Source organism: Mugil cephalus, chromosome 6, assembly GCF_022458985.1.
Source record: "Mugil cephalus isolate CIBA_MC_2020 chromosome 6, CIBA_Mcephalus_1.1, whole genome shotgun sequence".
NCBI lineage: Eukaryota > Metazoa > Chordata > Actinopteri > Mugiliformes > Mugilidae > Mugil > Mugil cephalus.
This window is the reverse complement of record NC_061775.1, coordinates 10,101,062-10,125,476: the sequence shown is the minus strand read 5'-3', so window position 1 is coordinate 10,125,476 and position 24,415 is coordinate 10,101,062. Positions and strand designations below refer to the sequence as shown.

Here is a 24,415-nt window from a genome sequence, read left to right as displayed (position 1 = left end):
AGCTAAACCTACCGGTGACCCGCCTGGGGATCAAACTCGCTAATTATTGTCACAAGATGTGGGATTAACGCATTTCTGAAATAGCTGCCTGTTTACCCCCGCACAGACAGACCATTATAAACACTTTCTAATTGAATCCTAATCGCCGTCAAATAACCGCAGCCCAGACTCACCATCACTTCATAATTCTTTAATTGCCGCAAGTGAAACCTGGACAAACCGGATTCAAAGTATGATTAGGCTGCAAGGCAATTAGTGCTTATGGTCGCGTGAACAATTTGCTCAAATCGCATTTGAGGAAAAATAAATCGATTGTTGACTGAGAGTTGGTCTGGAGGAAGTCCATCACAGAACTTTCCCCTGATTTTAAGCAGTAACTAAAGAAAAACACAAAACTAGATGAACTCAGGTAGGCTGAATATGGAACAAAGCAATACTGATCAAATCACATGAATTTAATTGTTACTAAAGCATATGACGTCTTCAAAGCAAGCTCCGTATATTTTCAAGTATTTCAAAAATGCCCGGTTCACTGTATATAATTTGGAACCACAACTATTCAAACACCTGTTATTATTATTATTATTATTATTATTATTATTATTTTGCACTGTTGTCGCTCTTGCACATTAATACAGTCTTACATATATTACCAGACTTCCAATTGCATTGATGTTACTGCTGCTATTACTTATGTTGATTTTGCAGTTTTTTTGACGTCTGTGTATGTTTGTGTATAAGCTACTGGACACTCGAATTTCCCCCCAAGAGATGAATAAAGTGTTTTTCTATTTTTTTCTTTCCTATTCTGATTTAGGTTTACATAAGCAATTATTTCTAACTCCATATTTGAATTTAGAATGGCACTGTAAAACAATTCTAAATACAATTTTAACATCAGTCTTTAACGATTCTTTATCTACAAATATTAATATTGCTTCAAAGTAATGTGTAAGTATGCTGACTTAAGCTAGAAAAGTCACGAACTTTCTGCACAGTGTTGAAAAAATAATACGAGTAACTGTCTCAATTAATAGCATTCAAAACTAAATTCGGAATAAAAAGAGTAAATCTCCAAGTTGTGATTGGAGGCCCACAGAGGCATCACGTGGTTTGGGTCACTGACAGTATATACCCTTGGAGCCCGGTGCGCACGTGGGTGACGCTGCAGGGCCAACCCTCTTCGGGGTCCCTTTTGTTGAACCATCAAACATAAGCACCTTTGGAGATCCCGAGGGGTTCAGATGAGAAACGGCTATCTTAGGAGCGATCACTTATCAACGGCGCAGCCATGTCGAGGTCTTTTTATGTTGATTCCTTAATAATCAAGGATACGGTGCGACCTGGACCAGCGGAGCATCCAGGACAAGACTTCCTTATCCCCATCAGCATGCACTCGCCGGGCGTAATGACGGTCACGGCTCCGGTGTGCCCGTCCAGGAAAAATGGGACTTTCTGCGTTTGCCCGCTGTGCGTCACGTCCCACATCCACTCTTCCCGCAGCATTCCCATGCTGAAGAGCCAGTTTCCAGGAGCGGAAGCACAGTACTGTCAGAGAATAGCGCATCAGCAGTCTCCTGCACTCGCGCACCCTGGACATACACCTGTCTGCACGCCCACATTCAGCGTCACAGATCCCAGGAGATACCACTGCCTTTCTATTGGTAAGCACCTGTTCGCTAAACATTCAACTCACAACTAAAAGCGCTGCTCGGCACCTGTTTTAGCGCTCTCGCTTCAGTTACTGTAGCGCTTTCAGGCAGTAAGATAAACGTTTACACTGTTTTTACGCACGGTATTTTACGCGCGATATTTTGTCTCGTTTGTCTTCGATTGAACTTTAACTGGCAGAGAAACCATACAACTGAATGTCTAATATAAAACTATTTATTTTCTTCTACAGGCGCCACTGAGAACAACCACATACAGAATGGCAAAAGGATGCGCACGGCTTTCACAAGCACGCAACTCCTGGAACTTGAAAGGGAGTTTTCCACGAACATGTATCTGTCTAGACTGAGAAGGATCGAAATCGCCACGTACTTGAACCTGTCGGAGAAACAGGTGAAAATCTGGTTTCAGAACCGCAGAGTGAAGCACAAGAAGGAGGGGAAGGCGACCCAACGGAGCGCACACAGCGGTTGCAAGTGCACAAGCGGCCACACAGACTACTCAAGGTCAGAGGACGAGGAGTCTCTGTCTCCAGCCTCTACTTCGGAAGAGAAAGAGGTGTCACCCATCTGAGAGCAAGTCCACTCCCTAAGTCCCGCAGCAGCAGTTATGTGTCGTGCCATTACGCAAACTCTGAGCCAAAAAGAAAAATCTTCTGCATGAAGAATCTCCGAAAAATGTTGATCCTGCTGTTCAATTAAAAGAAAAAAATGTGAATAGATGTTTGTGAAATATTTGGAAACATGACCTAGTGTGTGTAATAAACCGAAGATATTTTGAACACCCCCGGGGCTCTCACCTACAGACCCAGGTCGTGCTAATTATTCCCGATAAATGTTTTCAATTATTGCCGGAGATCCTGTTTCAGTCAGTGAGGTTCGCTTGGTAAAAACAACCCTTAGAAATAGTATAGGTCCAACCTGCGAACCTGTACACAATAATTTGTAAACTATGTATATGTGTATTTATTGTAATAAAAATGTGGAGTTGACCTAAGAATATACGACTGTTCTGACTTATTATTATCAATTAAAAGTTCATGTTATAAACATGAAGGACCTAATATTGCTTAATATTCCTGGCTCTGTTCATTTATTTAATCAAATTAAAAACAACAGTGATTGTGGAAAAACGAACTGTGTCCCTTAATTCAAGTACACGTCTCTTACTTAAAAAAATAAATAAATCAAAATCAAACGAGCTGGATGCTCTGAGATCTTATTTTTCTGTCCACTTTATTAAAGCAGAGCAGTTAAGGATAGGGGCACAATGACGTGTGTGGGTCCATCTTTCAGCGTTTTCCAGCTGAAACGTTCAAAGTGTTTTCCACCATGGAAAACACCATGACTATTATTATTATTATTATTATTATTATTAAGCTGTCATTACGGCGCTGTTGGCGTTGTGTTGTTGCGCCTCAACGTTCGCTGCGCGTACTTTATTTAGAAACACAGTGTGGAAGAGCTCAATTTACATGATCTGAGCTATTTAATACAAAATGGATGGAGAGAGCTTTATGAAAGTGTAGCTGTAATTTCTCCTTAGAGCTGACCACAAAAGGGTACCCGATAACGCCCCCGGGGAGCAGCCAATAGTCCATTAATGTTCGCTTTTGAAAAGATTTTTGGTTGTCCAAAGCGAGTTTAATTGCGTTTTCGGTCCCACGTTGGTTGATTGCTATTGCCTGAAACCACTGAACAAGGATATATAGAAGTGGGCAAAGGCTTTGACAGGTTAGATTGTCCTGCCTTGGGACTCGCATTTAGCCTGAGACCCCCGACGGCTGTGTGCTTAGAGAGCTTTGAGAGACAGCTACAGGGTTCCTCCGAGCGACAGAGAACGATTTAGTCACTGTTTCATTAGGCACTATTTGAACCTTTCAACTTATGGTGAATTAAAGGGGGCAAGCTCAAATGGAAGGACTCTGAGGAGGGATTACGTGGGAGGGGCCACTGGAAATTAGCTGACGCCTAATTTAACTCGTTTCTGTCAGAGTTTGAGATACATTCCTAATTGAGAGGGGAAGCAGGTGAAGTTTTGGTCCCACGCAGGCCCATTCAGAGCACGAATAAATGGTCCCCTTTCACATCCCGCTGGTGATCATATATTATTGAGGGAAAGCCATCTAATGAATATATATTGAAGTTCCTATTAATCGAATTAGAGCTCCCTTGCAGGTGTGAACGACCAGTGCAGCATTTAAAGAGATGCACAATAGAATAAACAGCAGTTAAAAAAAAACTCACCCCTTTCAGTACAGGACGTGACCTCGGACTCTAAGTCCACTATAATGGGCTAAACTCATTTTGATAGATCTACTGATCCACATTTCTCCTCCGAAACTGACACCAAAAAGGTCAGATCACATCTCTGTTATCAAACAACGTATTTACAATAATTCAAGGCAGAGACTGATGAACGTAAGAAAGAGACTATACCTACTAATGCAAAGAAAAAAGAGACCACTCCAAAGACGTAAGGCCTCTGCCACTATTGAAAATGTGGCAATTACGCATGACAAAAGACAATTAATAAGAGCGCTTTTCAACTGGTTGCAGCTGCTGTCTCATGCGGAGAGATAGAGGCTCGAAGAAGCTGAAGTACCCTAGAGGAAGAGGGGGGAACACCGTTGTCTTTTTTTTTTTTTTTTTTTTTTTGTAAGAGACGTGCGCTTTATTTATGAATCATTAGAGCGGTAGCCCTATTCTACATATGTAGCCTATACCGCTGATCCTCTGTTCTAAATTCAATACCGAAAAAAGCGTGCCAGAAGAGCAAGTCACTTTTTCTAAATGGAAGAAACTTTTTTCCCTGCTGCTGCAAGTGTGGAAAGTGCGTAACGTTTACGACACAATATCTGGTACTTTGTTCTTAATTCGCTCATTTCTGAACATGGTGTCAGCATGTTGAGGGGGTAATATGTCTATGTGGGTGTGCGACAGATAATTAATCATAATGATGACCATTCAAGGATTAAAGTCAAATGAGTACATATATCTTTGCACAAACAACAGCACAAACAAAAGAAGAGACAGGGCCAGTAGAACAGCAGAACAGAACTGAAAATGTGATTTTGATTGTTTTGATTCTGCTGACATTGTTAGTCATGAAATGTGCACCGTGGCGGTAAAAAGACTTCCATGGTTCTTTGATTTACAGTGGTTAGGTGATTTTTGGAAGTTAGAACATGTGCAGTCGATTTGTTACATTTATGCATTGGCAGCATTTATTCATCGTTCTTCACAAAAAGCCTCCTAGTGTCTGGGTAAGAGCCATTAAGATTATCCTGAACTGAAAAGGAAAGAGGAGATAGATAGATAGATAGATAGATAGATAGATAGATAGATAGATAGATAGATAGATAGATAGATAGATAGATAGATAGATAGATAGATAGATAGATAGATAGATAGATAAAAACGCAACATTCCCCTCATTTCAGCACGCTGGACAGCTCCTAATAGGACCGCCGCCCGAGGGCCACCGTCAGTCTGTGGAGTCATTGCTCACTCTAATCCCTCCTACATGACTGCAGGGCCAGCTGTCTTGTACTGGGGCATGTATAAGTCCGTTATATTTTACGAGTTGCAACTTGCATATCGGAGAGCGGCACGAAAGATCGAATTTAGGTATTTTTGAGAGAAAGGTTATTATTTTACTCGCTAAATAACGTTTGGATAATACAGAGCGAGCAACAGTCTTCGGAGGCTAGGCACCTTTAAATTGCTTAGTCCCAATCTTGAAACCTAGTTTTAAAGGTCGCATGTGTGATGTAAGTGTAGATGTGTGTCTCGGTGTGTTATCTTAAAGAGGCCTTAGCACATTTAATTTTGTATTTCATTTTTCTGTGTACAGTCTGTCAAGCAAACTATTTATCAGGGCGTATTTCCATCCTTCAGAAAATCCCCCTGGTGGACAGCTGGACGCACGACAAGACCGTTGGGAAGAAAGTTAGTAAAGTTGTTACAAGGTTAGAATAAGGATCTATTTTATATACTGTGCGTGCATTCATCAAACACAGACAGGATCGCCTTCTGAAATGACCACTCACCATGATCAGTATAATTGGAGATGACAGTATGACGAAATAAAAATAACAAATAAAGTATTAGTGAAAGCTGATTATTTTTATGCTGAATTTGTTTAAAATAACACAGGTTCAACTGCCTCTAATCATGTACCTGATTTTCTTCTATTTTTAATTTTAATTAATTAATGTATTTATGTATTTTTGTTTGCAATAAATAAATAATAAAAGTGTTAAAAAGACTCCTGAAAATGTAAAGCCTCAACCCGGTCTGAGGTAAGCTTGGCCTTCCGAAGCTGAGATCCTTTGTTTGGAGAACAAGGACACTGTTCTTTTCGCTAACATGTGGAAGTAATTGCGCCAAGCGGCTGCATGGAGTTAGGAAAAGGGGGAGGCTTGCAGCATTGGCCCCGGGCCCCTGCTCCACACAGAGACACCGGTCTGATGCTCCCATTCAGCGCACAAAGATAGGTGATTCACAGCGCCCCATTATTCATCTGTTGCCCGTCAGGAGAGCCCTGAGGTAAGGGGAGGAAAGGTTAAAAAAAAAATAATGATGGTGCCAAAAAGACTGGATAAACAGCTGACGCATGAGTGCCAGTAAATAGGGATCCCGTAAGTTTTAATAAAAGAGGAAAACTATGATAGTATAATTTCTTTCATGAAATTTAACGGAGACGCGCGCGCGTGTGTGTGTATGTGTGTGTGTGAAAGACAGAGAAAGATAGAGAGAGGAGACCGGGCGGACGGGTGGGTGGTGATATGATGGTGTTGGAGCGCCCTCTATGAATCCAGATCGCCACTGATCCCACTTTGACTAGCACAACGGTGTCGACTCACTACTAAACTGTGATGCTTCATGCAAGGGAAAAGTCTAAAAAAGTGTATGCCTTTGCTGTAAACAGGAGGAGAATCTTGGTGAATCCAAACAGTAACAATTGCAGCCACCAGATGGGACATTTGTGGAAATATGCAGCGGTAAATAATCATCAGACGCGATAAAAGTTCCTAAAAAATACATCGCAATACAAAAATACACAGTGACTTTGAACGACCCAAAATTCTGTTACTGTAATAAAATCCCTTGAATGAAATTTCATTTCAGAAAGTATGTTCGTCTGAATTTACCCCGAAAAAGACTCTTACTTTGAAAAAGGGGTCCAGCGCTCGAAGGGAGGAGAGAGAAGAGGGGGGTGTCATTTCCTGAGAGTTATTTACTTTGAGCCAGATGATTACTTTTTTTTCGGACGAGGAGGGGGGGTTGAGGGTGGACTGTAACATTGAATCAGTTACAGGTCGCTGTAGCTGGAGCGCAGTTGTGAGGGCGGTCGTGGATGCGGACAGAGGGTCGCGCATATGCTCTCACAGCGCAGGATCTCCGAGGATTATAACCGCTGTAAAGGACCCTTACTGCGCCTTTTGGAGCGACCAATTCATTGTGGATATACTTACACGAAAGGAATATAAAGAGGGGATTAGTAAAAGGTAATTCAAAGGTCGATTTGAACAAGTTTTCTTAGTCTTTGAAAAAAGAGTTGTGCGTGTGTCTTTTATTCGAATAAAGCGCTCGACATCTAAGGTGGGATCATTTAGGTTGTTTAATTGCAGGCTTAATTCCTTTATCCAATTATTGGATTTGCTATCCTTTGGATTTGTGGAAAAGTTAAGTTCCCTCACTATTTCCCTCGTCTGCTCTCTTAGCCGTATGCAACATTTGCATTAGGACGCATTAGATATTTTATTTTTTTTTAGATAAGACTGGTCTCCCCCATGCACCATATGGTCTCTCCCCTGGACGCCGAGCGAGGGAGATGCGGTCGACTCTGTGGCTGGATAAAAGCGCTTGGTTTCGGCCTCACAGCTGGAGGTGTCACCTCGAAGACTGAAGGCACCATTGTGGGATGCTGCCTGGCATTTAATGGAGAACACATTGGAAATTGTACATCGCATTGTTTTCTCGTCTTTCGTGGAATGCGCGGAATTAAGATGGAAAATCTCCACTGGGAGCACTGGAAAAAAGGGGTTCATTACTGCAGCTGAGTCAAAACTGGGGAAAGGAAGACAGACCGTGCTTTGGAGCCACGGCGCATTCTTCATTAACCACCTACCCTGCTGTGTCGCCGAGGAGCGGAATACTGCTTGTGGTCAAACTTTCTGCATAGGCTCTACTGACAAAGATCGAACCATTTGTGTGCGCACTGGTGCTTGCACGGTTGTCTAGAGTCGCACTAAATTCAATGGAAATCAATCGTTCGTCGCGGAGCTAAGGCACTGAATGTTGAGACACGCAGACATCATCAGCTGTCGCTCAGATGTTTACCGGCCAAGCAGAGGATGCATTTGGCATCTGACACATTTGTCGCGTCGCTTGGTGGGAGAGCGGTGGAAATAAAAGAAGAGCAGGCAAGGCTTGCAAACAGTTTTCACTGCCACTTCGGCTCAGATAGATTTACGCGCAGTGGCTGGAGGATCCTCGCCAAGCCGAAAAGAGCAAACAATAAGAAAGAAAAAGAAAAAAGAAACCCTTGTTGAGATTGTTCGAGACGAGCCGAGTGTCAACCGATTCCCACGCAAATATGTACTTTTGTGCGGAGCGGGTGAGCTAATTATAGAGTTAAACAAACCCAGGTTACCCATGGATAATTAAGCCCGTTTTTGGCTGAGCCGGAGCGGACAGCCGCAGGAAAACCGAGAGGGCCAGCAGTTTTATTGTTCGGGTACACTGAAGACACAGGACATTCATAACGGGCCCCGAAAACAGAAAAGACACCCACATCAAATATGAATCCACTCAGAAAGATTCCGAAGTGAAGCTGATTTGCATGGAGATTTTATGAGCTGCGGCTTAAGAATGAAATGCGTTCTTTAAGTGGGACACACTACGTGGCCCCCAATGAAAACTCGGATCAAGCGACCAGGGGAAGGATCCCTCTCTCTGTGACAAAACAAACCATGATGAACTGTCATCTAGTCGATATTTTGTTTATAAAAATAAGTCTTGATCATAAAAGTCGAACAAAAACAAAATGTATATTAAACGAAAACCTAAACTTTATTAGAGCGAGTATGAGTAAACTGGAGACGATAGGAAAGAGGGGTGCTCGATGTCCTTAAAAGATGGACTGTGTCGCCCTCTACCGACGCCTGGAGCAGCGTGCAGCGGTCTATCTTCATCCTGTCCAACACACTATAAATTCTAGTTACACTTTTATAATATCAGCCTCGGCCTCTCTATAAATAATTCATATAACCCTTTAACAAGACTTCGGCTTAAGAACTAAAACGATGTGGGAGCCTCATAAATGCCTTTAAATTCTCCGGGTCCACTTCATAGCAGGGGCATGCCGTGTAAAAGGCTGACAGGGCACTGAGAAATCCATAATTCATAGATTTATCGATTAAATGGTGACATTATCAAACTGGATAAAATGGAGAGACAGTGGTATCTTATCGGGGGGAAAAGTGTTTACCTTACTTGTTTACTAAGTAACAGTGTTGTCTTTGCAGGCCACAGCATCCATAGCCATGGATGAGCTGAGGAAGTGTGTCGTGTTTGGGGGGATCTTGTTGGCACTGGTTTCAGGTACGTTAAATGTTCTGCAGGTAGGCCGATAATGTTGTTTGTTGTCACAGCTAATGTTTACTAAACTGCCCCCCTCCTCCTTCAGTTACCTGTGGACTGCTGCCACCGACCATCGTGTCCAATCAGGAAGAATTCGTCCTGCAGCCCGACTCCATCTTCAACATAAGCTGCACCGGTAAAAGAAACGTGGTCTGGACCGATCCCCTGCCGAAAAACACCTTCGTCTATCCGGGATACTACACCTCGACGCTGTTCATCTACAACGCGACCGTGGAAAACACCGGATATTACATGTGCATATATGAAACCCGGCAGGACGAGCGGAACGGTGACGCGGCAGACAGCGAGGCGGGAATATATGTGTTTGTCCCAGGTGAGTAAGTTCAGGAAACAGGAAGAGGAACCATAATGACACTTTGAAGCTAAACCTGTGTTACCGGAGAAAAGTACACTCTAAAACATACTTTAAAGGCAGAACAGTTGTAAATGAACTTTACTACACAATTAGCCGGTTTAAATATATCCAACATTTGCTCTACTAGTCAAACCTCTTTCTCACTGGTGTGTTAACGATGGCTCAGTTCTGTTTAAACCAAAATCGTCCACCCCTTACCATTAATAAAACACCTGTGCTTTCCCAACGGTGATAAGTTAGAATAAACTTTGCTTTAGTATGTTGTGTTGTTTGTTCTAACTTAAAGGAGAGTAAATGTGAACAAGCTGGACTGAGAATGGAGGATATAGTGGTCACTGAAAGAAGCATAAAAGTTGCTCTCTCTGCACGTCTAGATCCCAACGCTCCGTTTGTCCCCGAGACCCCCGATAACCTGGTCGTTACCATGGAGAGCTATGGAGCGGCCATCCCCTGCCGCGTGTCTCACCCTGACTCTCACGTTATACTGAGGAGCGTGCCCAGCGGGGAGGAGATGTTAGCCCTCTACGACAACAAAATGGGCTTCTTCGGGAACCTTCCCCCGGGCCAGTACCAGTGTGAAACGACAGTCAACGACCAGACGTTCAAAAGTGCCACTTACACTGTGAAAACTGAGGGTGAGTGAAGGCAGATGTAGGTGTGATCTAAATGGTCTGTCCTTATCAAATGAACAAGTAATTAAGAGCCAGGCTGTTGTGACACAAAAGTGACAGGATTAAAAAGAATAACTGCACAACTGGAAACACTCCCTTCACAATGAGGAGGCTGCAGGGTGATCTCACTCCCCGAGAGCCATGACGTTATGTCAATTTTATTTTTTTATTTTTTTTGTTGGGGGGGGTTACTTAACAAGTCTGTTTTCACTCAGTGTGAGTGAGTAATGACGACCTACTGAGCCACCTGTGTGATAAATGAGGTCATGGTGATGAAGTTGTCGTTCTCTTGGGACCGGTGGGATGGTGGTGCTGATATGTTCTCTCCCTCTTTAGCCCCTGAGGTAGTGGATGACTTTGACGTGAAAGTCAAGGCCAGCGAAGACATGGTGAAAGCAGGGCAGCCTTTCACGGTCACCTGCATTGCTCCCCATGGCTTGGGCTTTGAGCAGCAGTGGCTCCATCCTAAAAAACAGGCAAGATGCAAGATTTTTCCCTTCTGTGCTTTATTTTTTTATATGTTAATTTAGTCTCCCTCCATGGCTTTATCCTCCTGTCCTGTCTATCCCTGTTTCCTTCAACCCCTTGTCATTTTTCCATGTTATTTCCTACCCAGCAGCACTGAGCCTTAAATAAGTGAATAATGGTTTTGGACCGAAACCTCACCGTGGCAAGTGGAATATAGCTCAGAGGACGGCCTTTAGTGGTTACAAAATATGTGTTAGGAAAGCAAGGGCTGACTGTTGTGTCTTCATTCTGAGGACTCGGCAGTTAACCCCATCCAAGACACTGAAGGAGAAGTTAAAGTTTAGGACAAATGGCTCGAGGGAAAGAGGTAGTTCAAAAGGAGGGAGAAGGAGAAAAGGATAGTAAATTCTTTGACCCTTGTGACATTGAGTCTGTAGGACAGATGCTGCCTGCACATGACAGCCAACTAAACATTTAATGCTTTTGAAGTGTTCAATTACAGGCCTGGCCGTTGCGCAGGGATCTGAAAGCAATATGACAGCAATGCGCAAGCATGTGCAATTTATGTTTGTTTATATTTGCATTCAGATTCCTAATCTGTGCAACACATTGGTGCTTTTGCTGCATGGGATTCCTTTAAGCCCTTTTCCAGAGATGTTGAGACTAGGAGCGCTGGACTCCTGGTTTTGGTCTCAGTCGCAATTACAGGCTTTTAAAAGGCTCTGTGATCCTGATTTATCTCCTGTGGCCTAGCAAGTGTTTTTTCCATTAGCTTTCAGCAGCACAGCCTACAGATTCTGATGCTGACACTGTACCTGTAAAATGGAAAATCACTGAGAGTTACAATATTCAAATATCTTATTACCGAGATGTTTTTTTTATTATTATTTTATTTTATTGTCATTTCACTGTGTAAAATCTGAAGCTCATGCTGTTTCTTCTGATTATAGGCTGTGGATGCAGTTCAGACAAAACAGAGTGTTCATGACCAAGTCATCTACACGCTCGATATCTTTCGTGCCACCGCTCAGGACAGCGGCACCTACGAGTGCTCCATCACCAACACAATCAGCGGGGAGGTCAAAGTCAGCAGTGCGGCTGTTACTGTCTTCGGTAAGCCTTCCAGAAAGATTTCCTGGATACCTATAATGAGTTTTCAGTAGAACTGTAATAATGAGAAAAATCACTCCAACAGCTGAGGTACAGTCACTTAGATTATATATATATTTAATATTCTCATCATCATTCAGCTACATCAGTCATGGTTCCACATATGTGCTCAAGGTGCTTCTCGCAGTGTGTTTAAATCATTTTCTACTGTCCAAACCTAAAGCGTCGCCTCTGCTTTCAACATCAGCTACTGTTTTTTATGGGATGACTTCACCAGATGTGTGTCGGGCCTTCATTTCACCTCAGCCCTCGCTGTCACTCTGCCTACATCCCAGTCCCCACACTGTCACTCAGTCTCGACTCGCTCAGTCTGTTTCTTCGCCCATTTTCATCCACAGTCACCCAATTGTTCTTCTCCTATTCTCCGTTTCTTAGAGGAGAGTTCTTTCGTGGCTCTGGACCACAGAGGGATTCTGGCGACAGAGTTTGTCAGCATTTTAGAGGAAACGGAGTTCACCATCTTCATTGATGCGTACCCGGCCCCCAAAGTGACATGGCAGAAAGACGGCAAAGCCATACTACAGAACTACTACATCGTCACCCAAACAAGCCACCTTAAAGGGAATCGGTGAGAATAAAGATTGTGATTTGTTGTCAGCCTAAAAGTCTTTTAAGTTTCAGGTATGGCAGCACTCAGTCTCAATGCGTTTAAAAGACATATGCATGTAAGTTTTCTTACCAAGGTAAGAAAACTGATTCCACTGTCACATATATATACCCTACACATGAAACTAGACCTGGTTGAAGTTTAGGTTAGCTTAGCATGAAGACTGGAAAAAATCCAACGACTAGCCTGACTCTGGTAAAACAGTTTTATAAAAGAACTTTTTTTTTCCCCCCAATTTTAAAGCATATCCCTCTGTGGGCTTTAAAGGGACTTAGAGCAAAAAGGTTCATATATAGACCTGTTATTTCCCCAAAATTCCAGTCCAATACTGATTTGACTGCTAACTGTTGCATAATGTGTAAACTTATAATTTCAGCAAGAAAGCAAATTTCCAACTTTGCCTATTTTTATTATTGTTCTTCCAGCTATGAAAGCATTCTGACATTACGGCACCCTATGGAAAAAGACAACGGAAATTATACCATCACAGCCATAAGTGGCTCGCGTACTGCTCAGTTCTCCTTCATCCTCAAAGTGAAAGGTAAGATAGAGCAGTAGACAGACAGGCAGGCAGACACACATTTCTGATCTCTCACTGAACAGTGCCTGTCTCATTTCTTTCAGCCTCCACTGGAGTGATGATCCCACCGTCCTCAGCACCTCTTCTGCTGCCAGAAGAAGAAGATATGGTGGTTCCCCTCCACACTCCTTTCACATTGACGTGTCGCGGAGAGGGTCAACTAGCATGGGAAACGCCGCTCGATGTGGCTGAGGAAGCGCGGGAGGACAGCAGCGGCCTGTTTGTCACCACTCTCCTAGTGGACAATGCCACAGCATTGCACACTGGCTACTACAGATGCTTTTACAGCAGAAATTTCACCGATGATTTCGAAGAAAGCAGCAGCATCTACATCTATGTACCAGGTATGGAGAACACAGCAACGCTGAGCTTGTGGGTTTTTATTATTTGACTTTATTTTCAGGTCTGACAGACTCATTTTACTCATTGCAGATCCAGAGGTTCCCTTTGTGCCATCCCCTGTGCCTTTTAGCAATCACGTCCTGTCGGGCAGTGAGGAGATGGAGATCCAGTGCCGAGTGTCTGATCCGAGTGCTAACGTGACCCTTATTAACTTTGACACTTGGCAGCCTGTGCCAAGTGTTTATGACAGTAAGAGGGGCGCCTTGGGGGTGTTCTCTGCTGGGACCTATGCCTGTAAGGCCATCATAAACGGAGAGGAACACTACAGCGGGGAATACATTGTCCACGGCTGGGCAGGTGTGTATGTTGCCTCGTGACAACCTTCATAAAATTCCTTCCTTCTACATTTCAGTTCTGATTTGAGCGTATCCTGTTTTCTTTGGTGGAATTGTGCCCTGACATGGACATTTTAACGTTGTGTCTCAGGTGGTGCTGCGCTGCACGTTGAGCTGACGGCTAAGAGGACGGCTCTGCTGGTGGGAGAGACGATCACTGTCACCTGTGTAGCTCAAGGATCTGAGATTCTGGAGGACCGCTGGAAATATCCTGGTCGACTGGTGAGGATACAACTCGTATGAAGCGCACAAGATGATTCGGATGGAATTTAATGTGAGTGTTGGTCAATCAGGGTTGGTAATTTAAAGTTCCCTGTGTTGATTTTTTGTTTGGCAGGCTAATCGTGCTGTCAAAACAGTACATGAGAATAAGAGGGATCAGAAGATCTTCTACACGCTCACGATCCCACACGCCTCAACCAAAGACAGTGGCATCTATTCTTGCTCCATCACAGACATAATGACCAACGAGAGCCAGACAAAACAACTCGCTGTTGAAGTTTTTGGTAAGAAAAATCTCTTCTTTATGTACATTAAAGTTACAGCAATGAGTTATTGCTGAATGCCGGTTGGCCTCTTTTCTTCTACAACAGCAAGTGAGTTTTTGTCAGTCCATCCGGAGTTCAAGGAATATGAATCTGCAGACCTGGATGAGGTCCGTGAGTTCAGGTCTCAGATCACCTCCTTTCCTAGTGCTAAAGTCACTTGGTTCAAAGATGGTGCCCTGCTCGGCGATGTGGCAGCGGAGATCTCCACCAGCCTCCGGCAGATCAGTGAGACCAGGTGAGTCTCCCCCAATGACAGCAGGGCTAATGACACCCTTAAAGTAACATTCCAACACATTAGCTGGGCCTCTAATTAGGGTGTATTGCCATTGTGAACTTCTTAGAGTGTGCAGTTACTGCAGCTTCTGGTGTTGTTGTGTGTTGTACAGCTACATGAGTGTTCTCACCCTGATCCGAGCCAAGGAAGAGGACAGTGGGAACTACACTATGCGAGTAGAGAATGGAAACCAAAGTCGTGATTTCAGCTTAATCCTGGAGGTCAAAGGTCAGTAAGAGGAAAGCACTAGGCAATTAATTTACCTTTATTTCCTTGGATATTACTTTGGAAACCTCTTAGTCTCACTAAGTCTGTTTTTCTCACGTTTACACACTTTACTATGCTTACCTCGGTCTCTTGGACTCTATTGCAGTGCCTGCAGTCATTATGGATCTGATGGACATCCATCATGGCTCAGCCACAGGCCAGTCTGTGGTATGTATTACTAAAGGACAGCCTACCCCTGTGGTCGAGTGGTTCATCTGCAAGAACATCAAACAGTAAGTGTAATTGTCCTTAGTGAAAACTTCTTTTGCTCAGCAAACTCACCAATAATGCTTCTGGACTTGTGGCTCTACATATATGCATTGTCTATACACTTTGATTGATCGGGTTGTGTATCTCTTGTCCCAGCTGTGCCAATGATTCGTCTTCTTGGGTGCCCCTCCCCGCCAACTCCACAGAGATCACGATGGACTCGCACTTTAATGAAGACAGCAACCTGGAGAGCCAGGTCATGTTTGGTCATCTGGAAAGCACACTGGCGGTGCGCTGCCTGGCCAGGAACGAAATGGGCGTCGTTAGCAGGGAGGTCAAACTAGTTTCTAATGGTGAGGACACACAATTACTTTTCGTCATATCCTGTGAAGTAACTTTCTTTCTTTTTCCCAGCTTTGAATTGACAGTTGATGTTGTTGTTTCCACCTTGTTTCCTTCCATTTCTGACACTCGGGGTGCGACGGGGCTTGCAAAGGACTGTGTTCAGGGGTCGGTTTGTGCCGTCAGTGTTACAGCAGCTGTCAGCTGATGGGTTCTGATGAGACAGCTGATAGTGGGCTGGGAAGGGACTATTGTGACAGCCAATTCAGGGACACCAGAGATTGTTCGGCCATTTGGTCCTTCCAGATGAGCTTTACGCCTCTGTCCTCTGCCCCTCTCCCCGGTCTCCTCCCCCACCCCCCACATCCCCACTATCTTCCCAGCATACCTTTTGGGCCTCGTAATCTGGACACCCTATAGATTAAATTGTCTCCTAAGCCTCCTCTCTTATGCAACACATACGTCTTTCATTGCAAGCATTTCCACACACATTGCATCCGATTGATTGATGTGTTCTCCATCTAACATGGCCGCTGGCTCTCCTTCTGAACAGGCCCTCACCCCGAGCTGACTGTAGCTGCTGCTGTGCTGGTGCTCCTGGTCATTGTCATCATCTCACTCATTGTCTTGGTTGTTATATGGAAACAGGTACTGTTGTGATCATTTATTCACACTTCTCACCCGCTCGCTCATTCACTCACCCATTTCCTCCTTCTTCAGCATTCATATTAACAATATAACTGTAAGAACATTTTCTCTGGAGGAAACAAGCCATGGAAGATCAAAAGTTTCTAAATTTCATCATGCGTGACATTTTTCTTAACATAATCTATGAGCAGCTATGTGTTTCAGCATTTCTACTGAGCACTTTGTTTGGTTGACTGTTCTGCAGGACTTAACAAAGGCAAACTGATCAAATTTCATGTGTTCTCTGTCTTTCAGAAACCACGGTATGAGATTCGCTGGAGGGTCATTGAGTCTGTGAGCCCAGACGGCCATGAATATATCTACGTGGATCCCATGCAGCTTCCCTATGACTCCAGATGGGAGTTCCCTCGTGACAGACTTGTGCTCGGTGAGCTGAACGTTATTTTCAGTGCACTAACACTCTAGTCTTGTGCCGGTGACTGTGTTGCCTCCCTGCAGGGATATTCCAGCCAGGATGTCTAACTCGGTCTTTGAAGTGACGCTCTGATAAAATAATCTGTCACAGGCAGTGAAGTTTTTGCTGTCTGGAATGTGATTTGATCAAGGGGACATTCAGCCACTGAAAGAGTCACGGATCAGAAAGCAGATAAAAGCAGAAGTGCGTGAATTTGTTTGTGTGCCTATCTTTCTAGATAACTGACTCTCTGCTGTCTTGTGTTCCCCAGGGCGTATCCTGGGCTCTGGGGCCTTTGGGAAAGTTGTGGAGGGGACTGCTTATGGACTCAGCCGCTCCCAACCTGTCATGAAGGTGGCAGTTAAAATGCTAAAACGTGAGTTCAACACATTTAAGTCATGGCGCTGCCAGTCACTGATATTTAACTGTGAAGAGAAGCACATAAGTTGGAGCGGCAGTCCTGCAGATTTATATATTTCAGTATAACTGTAACTGATTTTGATATAATTACGTCTGATGTCCACTTTGCACTAGTCTTCTGTGTCCTTACGGTATCGTAATTATTTAGCCAGTTCATTAAATGGAGACTCTGTCACAAATTCCAACCTAAACATATAAAACACTGGGAAAATTTAATGACCAGGTGAAATATGATTAAACCATTCAGACTCATATGTCTGTAGTAGACAAAAAAAAAAAAAAAAAAATTTACTGCAATCATAGAAATTCAGATAAAGGAGTTGTGTTTGGTTTAATGCATGAAGGGTTGACTTGTTGTGAATTGATTGAGTGCAGTGATAGTCACGGCTGCTGTTCCTTCATTCAGCCACAGCACGCTCCAGTGAGAAACAGGCACTGATGTCTGAGCTGAAGATCATGACTCATCTTGGGCCCCACCTCAACATTGTTAACCTGTTGGGAGCATGCACCAAGTCAGGTGAATATTACACACACATAAACTGGTACAAATACACACAAACACACACACACACACACACATTTTTGTGGGCAAACATACTGTGTAATAACACTTTAACATAACCATTGTTGCCTCTCCTGTGTAATTTAGTCAGCACTTTAGAAAGGCACACTCAGTAAAACACCCACATTCACAAACGCTCGTACGGATTTGGCAGTTTTCAACATTTACAACTCTTCACGGCCAAAAAAAAATCAACAGTGTTGCCTCGGGTCTTGGTGGGTGTGGTATTTTAATGGCCTTTTTATGGGAAAGTGGAGGCTTGCCCTCTTGACTGTGCTTTTAGCCTTTACGAGCCTCTGATAAGATTAGTCTGCAGACTGACGCCGATCCACGACTTTATCTGTGTTGTCGTTCCCAGGGCCTATCTACATTATCACCGAATACTGCTTCTACGGGGACCTGGTCAACTATCTGCACAAGAACAGGGAGAACTTCCTCAGCCTGACCCCAGAAAAAAATAAAAAAGAGCTGGATATCTTTGGAATCAACCCTGCAGATGAGAGCAGCAGGAGGTACTACATACATGATTTTAAGTATCACCGTGTTTACCTGTATTTTAAATTGTTTAATCTGGCCACTGAAGTTCAAGGTAAAGGTTTAAAAAAAAAAAAAAAAAAAAAAATACAGAAAACATACATACTAAATATGCCTTCTACTATGGTCCCAAATACCCATTTACAAGAACTGTCTCACACATGCACATTCTCCCTCTTCCCCTAATCGGTAACTCTATCGCTGTGGTTTTCTCCTTGGTTGAGGAGATTGTCTGGCGTCTTCCCTCTAATCACATCGCAGTATAAAGCGGTCTCAGCTTTCAGTCTAATATCATTACTTTGGAGGTACCTGTTAATTGTGTCCGTTCAAATGTTCCTGGTGAAACAGCAGCTCTCTCTCTCCCTGTCTCTCTCTGGGTTTGAGGCTCATCTGTGTTGACAGATGACTCACAGTGACCACACCTCGGTATGACCATAACACAATTTAATCCTGGCTACCATGTTAGCCCCGACCACATCTTCCTCTAAGCTCAGCCGCAAAGACAGAGGATTTAAGGGCACACATAACTACATGGAAATAGTTTCCATTTTCTATAAAGGGGATGCATACAGTGTATTCTCACCATAGTTTACACATCACAAAAGTCCATTCACCTAAGATCTCTAACTGTTCTCTTGCCGTTGCTCACAGTTACGTGATCCTGTCCTTTGAGAGTAAAGGAGACTACATGGATATGAAGCAGGCAGACAACACTCAGTATGTGCCCATGCTGGAGATGAGCAACGCCTCCAAGTACTCGGACATCCAGAGGTCCAACTACGACCACCCACCCTCGCAGAAAGGCTCAAGTGGTACGCAGCGCAGCTCTTCCTCACCTCCCTGTCGTCCTTCTCACTCTCTCCTCAGGATTATTGGAGTGTACTTACTTGGCCTTGCTGTTGTGTTTGAGTCAGTGTTGGTTGAGGGGTACACCCTTGTCAGAATTTAGGACCGGTACTGCCCTGTAATTACATGGAGAGGATAATTGTAGCACAGGCATAATAATGCCAGGTTTCTCCCTGCCATTAGTAAAAGCCAGGTTTGAGCAGGCAGTACTATTTATATAATACACAATGAATATGCACTCATGGAGCGCCTCATGGTGTCTGTCTGTGTTTTGTAAAATCAGAATGCGAGATGGACAGCTTGCTGTCAGATGACATGAATGAAGGCCTCACCACAACCGACCTGCTCAGCTTTACCTACCAAGTGGCCAAAGGCATGGAGTTCCTAGCTTCCAAAAATGTAAGTTTGAATGAAAATCTCTCTCTCTTTTTTTTTTTTTTTTTCCCTTACAACAGCCTCACATTTTCCTTCTTCTCACTACTGTAATGGCAGGTTGCGGATATAGCGCTGTGTCCTAAATGGTGACAGCCATGCCGACCAAGGGTTAGGGTGTGATAAGCAGCCCTGTGAAGGCTGCTGAGGCCACTCAGGAGTAGAGGCCAGGGGCTGAATATAGTCGCAGCACAGCCAGGGCTAGAATTACCAGGCAGGGACACACTGCAGCCAGAAGCTTTTCATTCAGCTTCATAGTTATTATCCCTAAATATCCAGTGGTCACAGACATCCCTCCAACTGGCATGTTTACATAAAGACTAGCAATATGAAACGCCATTAAAAATGAACTCGGCAGAAGTAAAATACTTGCAGAAATAGATGTCAGTAGCTGTGGGAGCAGAATTTCTTCGTTTGAGGACAAATGGAAGTGAGAGTTGAAAACAACTGCGTCATATGCTTACCCCGCCGTTCTTTTGCAGTGTGTGCATCGAGACCTTGCAGCCAGGAACGTCCTCCTCTCACAGGGCAAGATTGTGAAGATCTGTGACTTCGGACTGGCCAGAGACATAATGCATGACAACAACTATGTCTCCAAAGGGAGCGTAAGTCTGACAGTACATCTCTTTATCCTTTAAGTTATGCTGTGGTGCTTCTTTGTGAATGTGGTCGATCATTTCCTCTCTGTCATCACACAGACTTTCCTGCCAGTGAAGTGGATGGCACCAGAGAGTATTTTTGACAACCTGTACACCACTCTCAGTGATGTTTGGTCGTACGGCATCCTCCTCTGGGAGATATTCTCCTTAGGTAAGCCTGGTCAAATTTCTGTAAGACAGGGAGAAATCTCTCAGACCAGAGTTGGCTCATAAACTCACTTGGATATGTCTCTGTGTGAAGGTGGCACCCCGTACCCAGGGATGGTGGTGGACTCCAGTTTCTACAACAAGCTCAAGAGCGGATACAGGATGACGAAACCTGAGCATGCACCTCATGATGTGTACGTAATCCCTCACATGATGGTTAAATGTTTGCAATGTATTACGTAAATCTTCCCTCACATCATGTCAAACAAGGAATGCACTTAAACTTTTTAACTCAGCACGGGTAGCTTCTGAGCGGTGGCTGACATCAGTCATGGCAAAATTACAAGTCGCACGACAGGTCGTGACGTTTTCTGTAGTAACACAATCCGTGTTCGCTTTTTTTCTGCTTTTTCAGTTATGAGATGATGATGAAGTGCTGGAACAGTGAGCCTGAAAAGAGGCCTTCTTTCCTGGGTCTGAGTGAAACTGTGGCGTCTCTGCTGCCCTCCAGCTACAGGAGGGTGAGTCTCCTCGTCATCTCTCATGTCGTCCGACCTTCCGAACACCTGCTTTTTAAATTTACCACCGCTCATTCTTGACCCCACCGTTGGACTTCTGTACATTTCGTTCCTCCCTTTAATATTTTGCCATGCAAACTACAGGTTGAAAATAATTTAAATACACTCTAAAAGGTTGCAGGCAGCTAATTTAAAACCCCCGTCACTTCCTCCGTGAGGAGCGTTTCTGCAGGCTCTGTGTTTTCTGTAAAACTCAAACCTACAAGTGATTAGAGTGCAGTGCAGCAGCTGTGTGTCAGAGTGGCTGGCCTCAGTCGAGGTAATGACGCAGCCCCAGTTCTCGCCTCCACCACCCACCCTTAATTACCCCATTAAACTCCACACCACACATGGCACATCAAAACAGCTTTACCTCTGCCTTCCTCGCAGATTTAATGGCTGGTGGCAGAGGAGGAACCAGCTCTTGTTTTAGCACCTCGGGTTTGGATGGGATGTGTGATTTTCAGTTTGGATCACACCATCCAGCTGGCGACACAGCTAGGGATCACATACTCTCCCTCACTACTGCGGCTCTGTAGTATTTATACACCCTGTGTTCAATCATCATGGCTTCTGTTCAGAAAGGCAAATATTTTCATGTTCCCTCTACCCGACAGAGCCTAATGCTAATGTTTCCATCTTTCTTGCGCAGCATTATGAGAAGGTGAACCACGAGTTCCTGAAGAGCGACCATCCGGCTGTCACACGAGTGTGCGTGGAAAATGATGAAGACTACATCGGCATCACATACAAGAACCAGGGCAAGCTGAAGGACAGGGAAAGCGGCTTCGACGAGCAGCGGCTAAGCTCTGACAGCGGCTACATCATTCCTCTCCCCGACCTGGACCCTATATCCGATGAAGAATATGGAAAGAGGAACAGACACAGGTACATGGACCAACCATTTACATCTACTACGTTGCACTGTATTGAGCCTCGGATTGTATTAACTCGTGTTTTTTCCAATCCGTGCAGCTCTCAAACTTCTGACGAGAGCGCCATCGAGACAGGCTCCAGCAGCTCCACCTACGCTAAGCGTGAGGGGGAAACTCTGGAGGACATCACGCTGCTGGACGAGATGTGTCTGGACTGTAGTGACCTAGTGGAGGACAGCTTTCTGTGACAACTGCTCAGCCTGTAGAGCGGGAGCTGCAAGGAAAAGGGGATGTAAGGACAGGGGATACTAGAGAAAGAACTGTAAATCAACCAAAGACTTCACTGTCGACCCTCTAGCCCGGCCGTTCCTCCTCTGAGTCTCCCTTTCAGAGGACAAAACTTGAACCACTTCCCTGTCTCGATGAGGTGTGGTGACGTACCTACTGTCACTTCTCCCTGGACAATGCCCTCCGTTGGGCTGGAGGAGTGAGTGAAACAAAGAAAGAAAGAAAGGACTCAAAGAACCACAGAGCCTGTGTGTCGGACCCAATTTAAAAAAAAAAAAAATCTGAGCTTTACTCTATCGGGCATTTTTATTACAGCAATATAAGCAAGAAGGGATGAATCAACTCTAAATGAAATACAATTCATATGATGTGTATTTAACCACTACAGATGCACTATTTAAACTAGGTAATTACGATATTAGCAACCGCATTGGCAGGTAAACTCACTCCATACTCACCTGCTGCAAGAGAAGCACCTGATGCTGGTACAATCAGTAGCAATACTTGGATTTAAAAGCACAACATTTGGACTATGTGCATTGTTTTTGTATATGACCGTACGTCTACAATAGTTAAGTACATGTAGTAATTCAAATTTATTTTTTTACTTAACTGTTACGTTAACCTGTATTATTTGTGAATACCGAGTAGATATTGACAAAAGCAGTTTGAATGGTTATGAGAGAAGAGCTTCTTTGCATTGTCTCACATTTTTTTCTCAAAAGCACAGATTTCAGTCGTGTTTGTCCCGTGGGCTTTTATCAAAAAAAAAAAAGAATTGTGATTGTAATGTAAATAGCTCAAGAGTTGTTTTATTAGAGAGAATTATTTGGATAACACACATGTATTGAGCTCAAATTAATCTTCTGCACCCTCCTCTGCCCTGTTGAAGCCAATTCTTTTAGAGGACAATAAAATAAAATAATGCAAGAAAACTTAGTAGGGGACAACATTTGTGATCTGTGAGCATGTGTGAATTAGAACATTTATATTTTCACGTGTTTTCTAATGTATATTATTAATCACCTTAAAATATGAGGAGCCCAAAATAAAAACAAACGGCAGTTCTTTGCTAGCAGATTGTACATTCCAGTGTCATATTTTATCTATTGTCCTGAAGTCTATTAGCAGGTTCTAGTTATACTAAGACACTAGATGATTAATGTTGATCTGATGTCATACATCAGTTATCTGTAGGCTCTTTGTAACCCTCTGTTTTTTCCTGCTGCTGTACCAGCTGTGCCACTGCCTCTGCCTCTTCCCTTTGACTGTGATATAAACTGCAATCAGTTGTTGCACTTTCCTCCCCCCCCCCATTTTTGTGTTGGATGTTGCAGACAAATAAGCCAGTCTGGAAAAAAAAAACAAAAAAAAGGAGCAGAAAGAAAAAATAGTTGCGCTTTGTTTTTGGATGTTTAATGCAGCGTGGATGTGAATGTTTGTGTCGCGGATGAGTGACGTGACGGTACCTTATCTGTAATTATAGGTAATAATCACACCCAATATGATGATTTAATACCATGTTCCATTATGTTACATCATGTACATTCAGAAGATTTATATTGCAATAAATGATTTATAATGTACAAATGTCTTAATGCTCTCTGTGTTGCACACCAAAATAGAAATAATATGTCATGACAGGAATAAAAAAAGAAAAAAATGGTTTGTGAGGTGAATGTCTATATGAAAAAGGTGCAAATCAACTCATTAAACCTTGTAAGATTCATTTCTATCCACAAAGATATTAGATACAGCACAACACTAATGAGGACACTGATGAATGGCATGTAGGCATATAGGATATGTGACAGTGTAAGATATTGGTGCAAGACAAATACGTGTAGAAACATAAACTTGTATATACCAAAACACTGGCATGCAACCAGTGGACATGCACAAATCCTGTGCTTACATAAAAATTCTACTACTACACTAATATAGCATGAGGTAAATACTGAATGAAAAGGATTATTTTTCCCATGACATTGGTTCTAAACACTAATACAATAGTATATTGTACCCCTGTATAATATGCACATTATACACACATATGCTCCAAAATGTGGGAAAAAAAAGTTTATTTTAATTTTTTTTACCACCTTCTGAAATGTACTGTATTTGTAAATTTCATGTGCAAAATCATCAGCTATGATAAGCATCACTAATAAGGCAATGAAATTCAGCGGTGCAGTAAAATATCAGTTTTTTGTATACGTGCGGTGTGTGGAGTAAGCCTTCTAACGTTACAAATGCAATCTGACAGTCTGTCACTGGGGGGCAATCATCTCTCCAAAGTGCTTCCAAATAGTTTTCCAACAACAATATAAAGTAGTGTTTAAACCGATAATGTCTTTCAGAAATTTGCCATTTTCTGCTTGAATGCTGAAATAATGTTTAACAATGTGTGAATCTGCCACAAA

General features: G+C 43.3%; 2 protein-coding genes across 2 annotated transcripts; both read left to right on the top strand.

Moving 5' to 3' along the window:
* The first annotated feature begins 1,152 nt into the window (after window positions 1–1,152).
* Window positions 1,153–2,667, top strand: gsx2 (GS homeobox 2). Its single transcript, XM_047587576.1, has 2 exons — window positions 1,153–1,664; window positions 1,904–2,667. The coding sequence occupies exons 1-2, from the start codon at window positions 1,292–1,294 to the stop codon at window positions 2,242–2,244; spliced, it is 714 nt and encodes a 237-aa protein (XP_047443532.1). The 5' UTR covers window positions 1,153–1,291; the 3' UTR covers window positions 2,245–2,667.
* Window positions 2,668–6,973: 4,306 nt separating this feature from the next.
* pdgfra (platelet-derived growth factor receptor, alpha polypeptide) lies at window positions 6,974–23,578 on the top strand. The gene is made up of 29 exons (XM_047586971.1): window positions 6,974–7,183; window positions 9,206–9,281; window positions 9,367–9,654; window positions 10,071–10,331; window positions 10,704–10,843; window positions 11,786–11,948; window positions 12,381–12,573; window positions 13,038–13,153; window positions 13,237–13,536; window positions 13,625–13,891; window positions 14,021–14,151; window positions 14,267–14,435; window positions 14,523–14,712; window positions 14,864–14,979; window positions 15,125–15,251; window positions 15,385–15,581; window positions 16,124–16,218; window positions 16,513–16,645; window positions 16,944–17,048; window positions 17,499–17,609; window positions 18,013–18,166; window positions 18,840–19,000; window positions 19,318–19,433; window positions 19,949–20,071; window positions 20,165–20,276; window positions 20,367–20,466; window positions 20,688–20,793; window positions 21,482–21,717; window positions 21,805–23,578. The coding sequence occupies exons 2-29, from the start codon at window positions 9,224–9,226 to the stop codon at window positions 21,950–21,952; spliced, it is 4,416 nt and encodes a 1,471-aa protein (XP_047442927.1). The 5' UTR covers window positions 6,974–7,183; window positions 9,206–9,223; the 3' UTR covers window positions 21,953–23,578.
* Window positions 23,579–24,415: the final 837 nt, after the last annotated feature.

Bases quoted from the DNA above. Each gene is read 5' to 3' on its own strand.
- gsx2 (XM_047587576.1), top strand. From the start codon at position 1,292: ATGTCGAGGTCTTTTTATGTTGATTCCTTAATAATCAAGGATACGGTG. The intron at 1,665-1,903 runs GTAAGCACCTGT...TTTCTTCTACAG, and splicing joins ATACCACTGCCTTTCTATTG to GCGCCACTGAGAACAACCAC.
- pdgfra (XM_047586971.1), top strand. From the start codon at position 9,224: ATGGATGAGCTGAGGAAGTGTGTCGTGTTTGGGGGGATCTTGTTGGCA. The intron at 10,332-10,703 runs GTGAGTGAAGGC...CTCCCTCTTTAG, and splicing joins TTACACTGTGAAAACTGAGG to CCCCTGAGGTAGTGGATGAC. The intron at 15,252-15,384 runs GTAAGTGTAATT...CTCTTGTCCCAG, and splicing joins ATCTGCAAGAACATCAAACA to CTGTGCCAATGATTCGTCTT.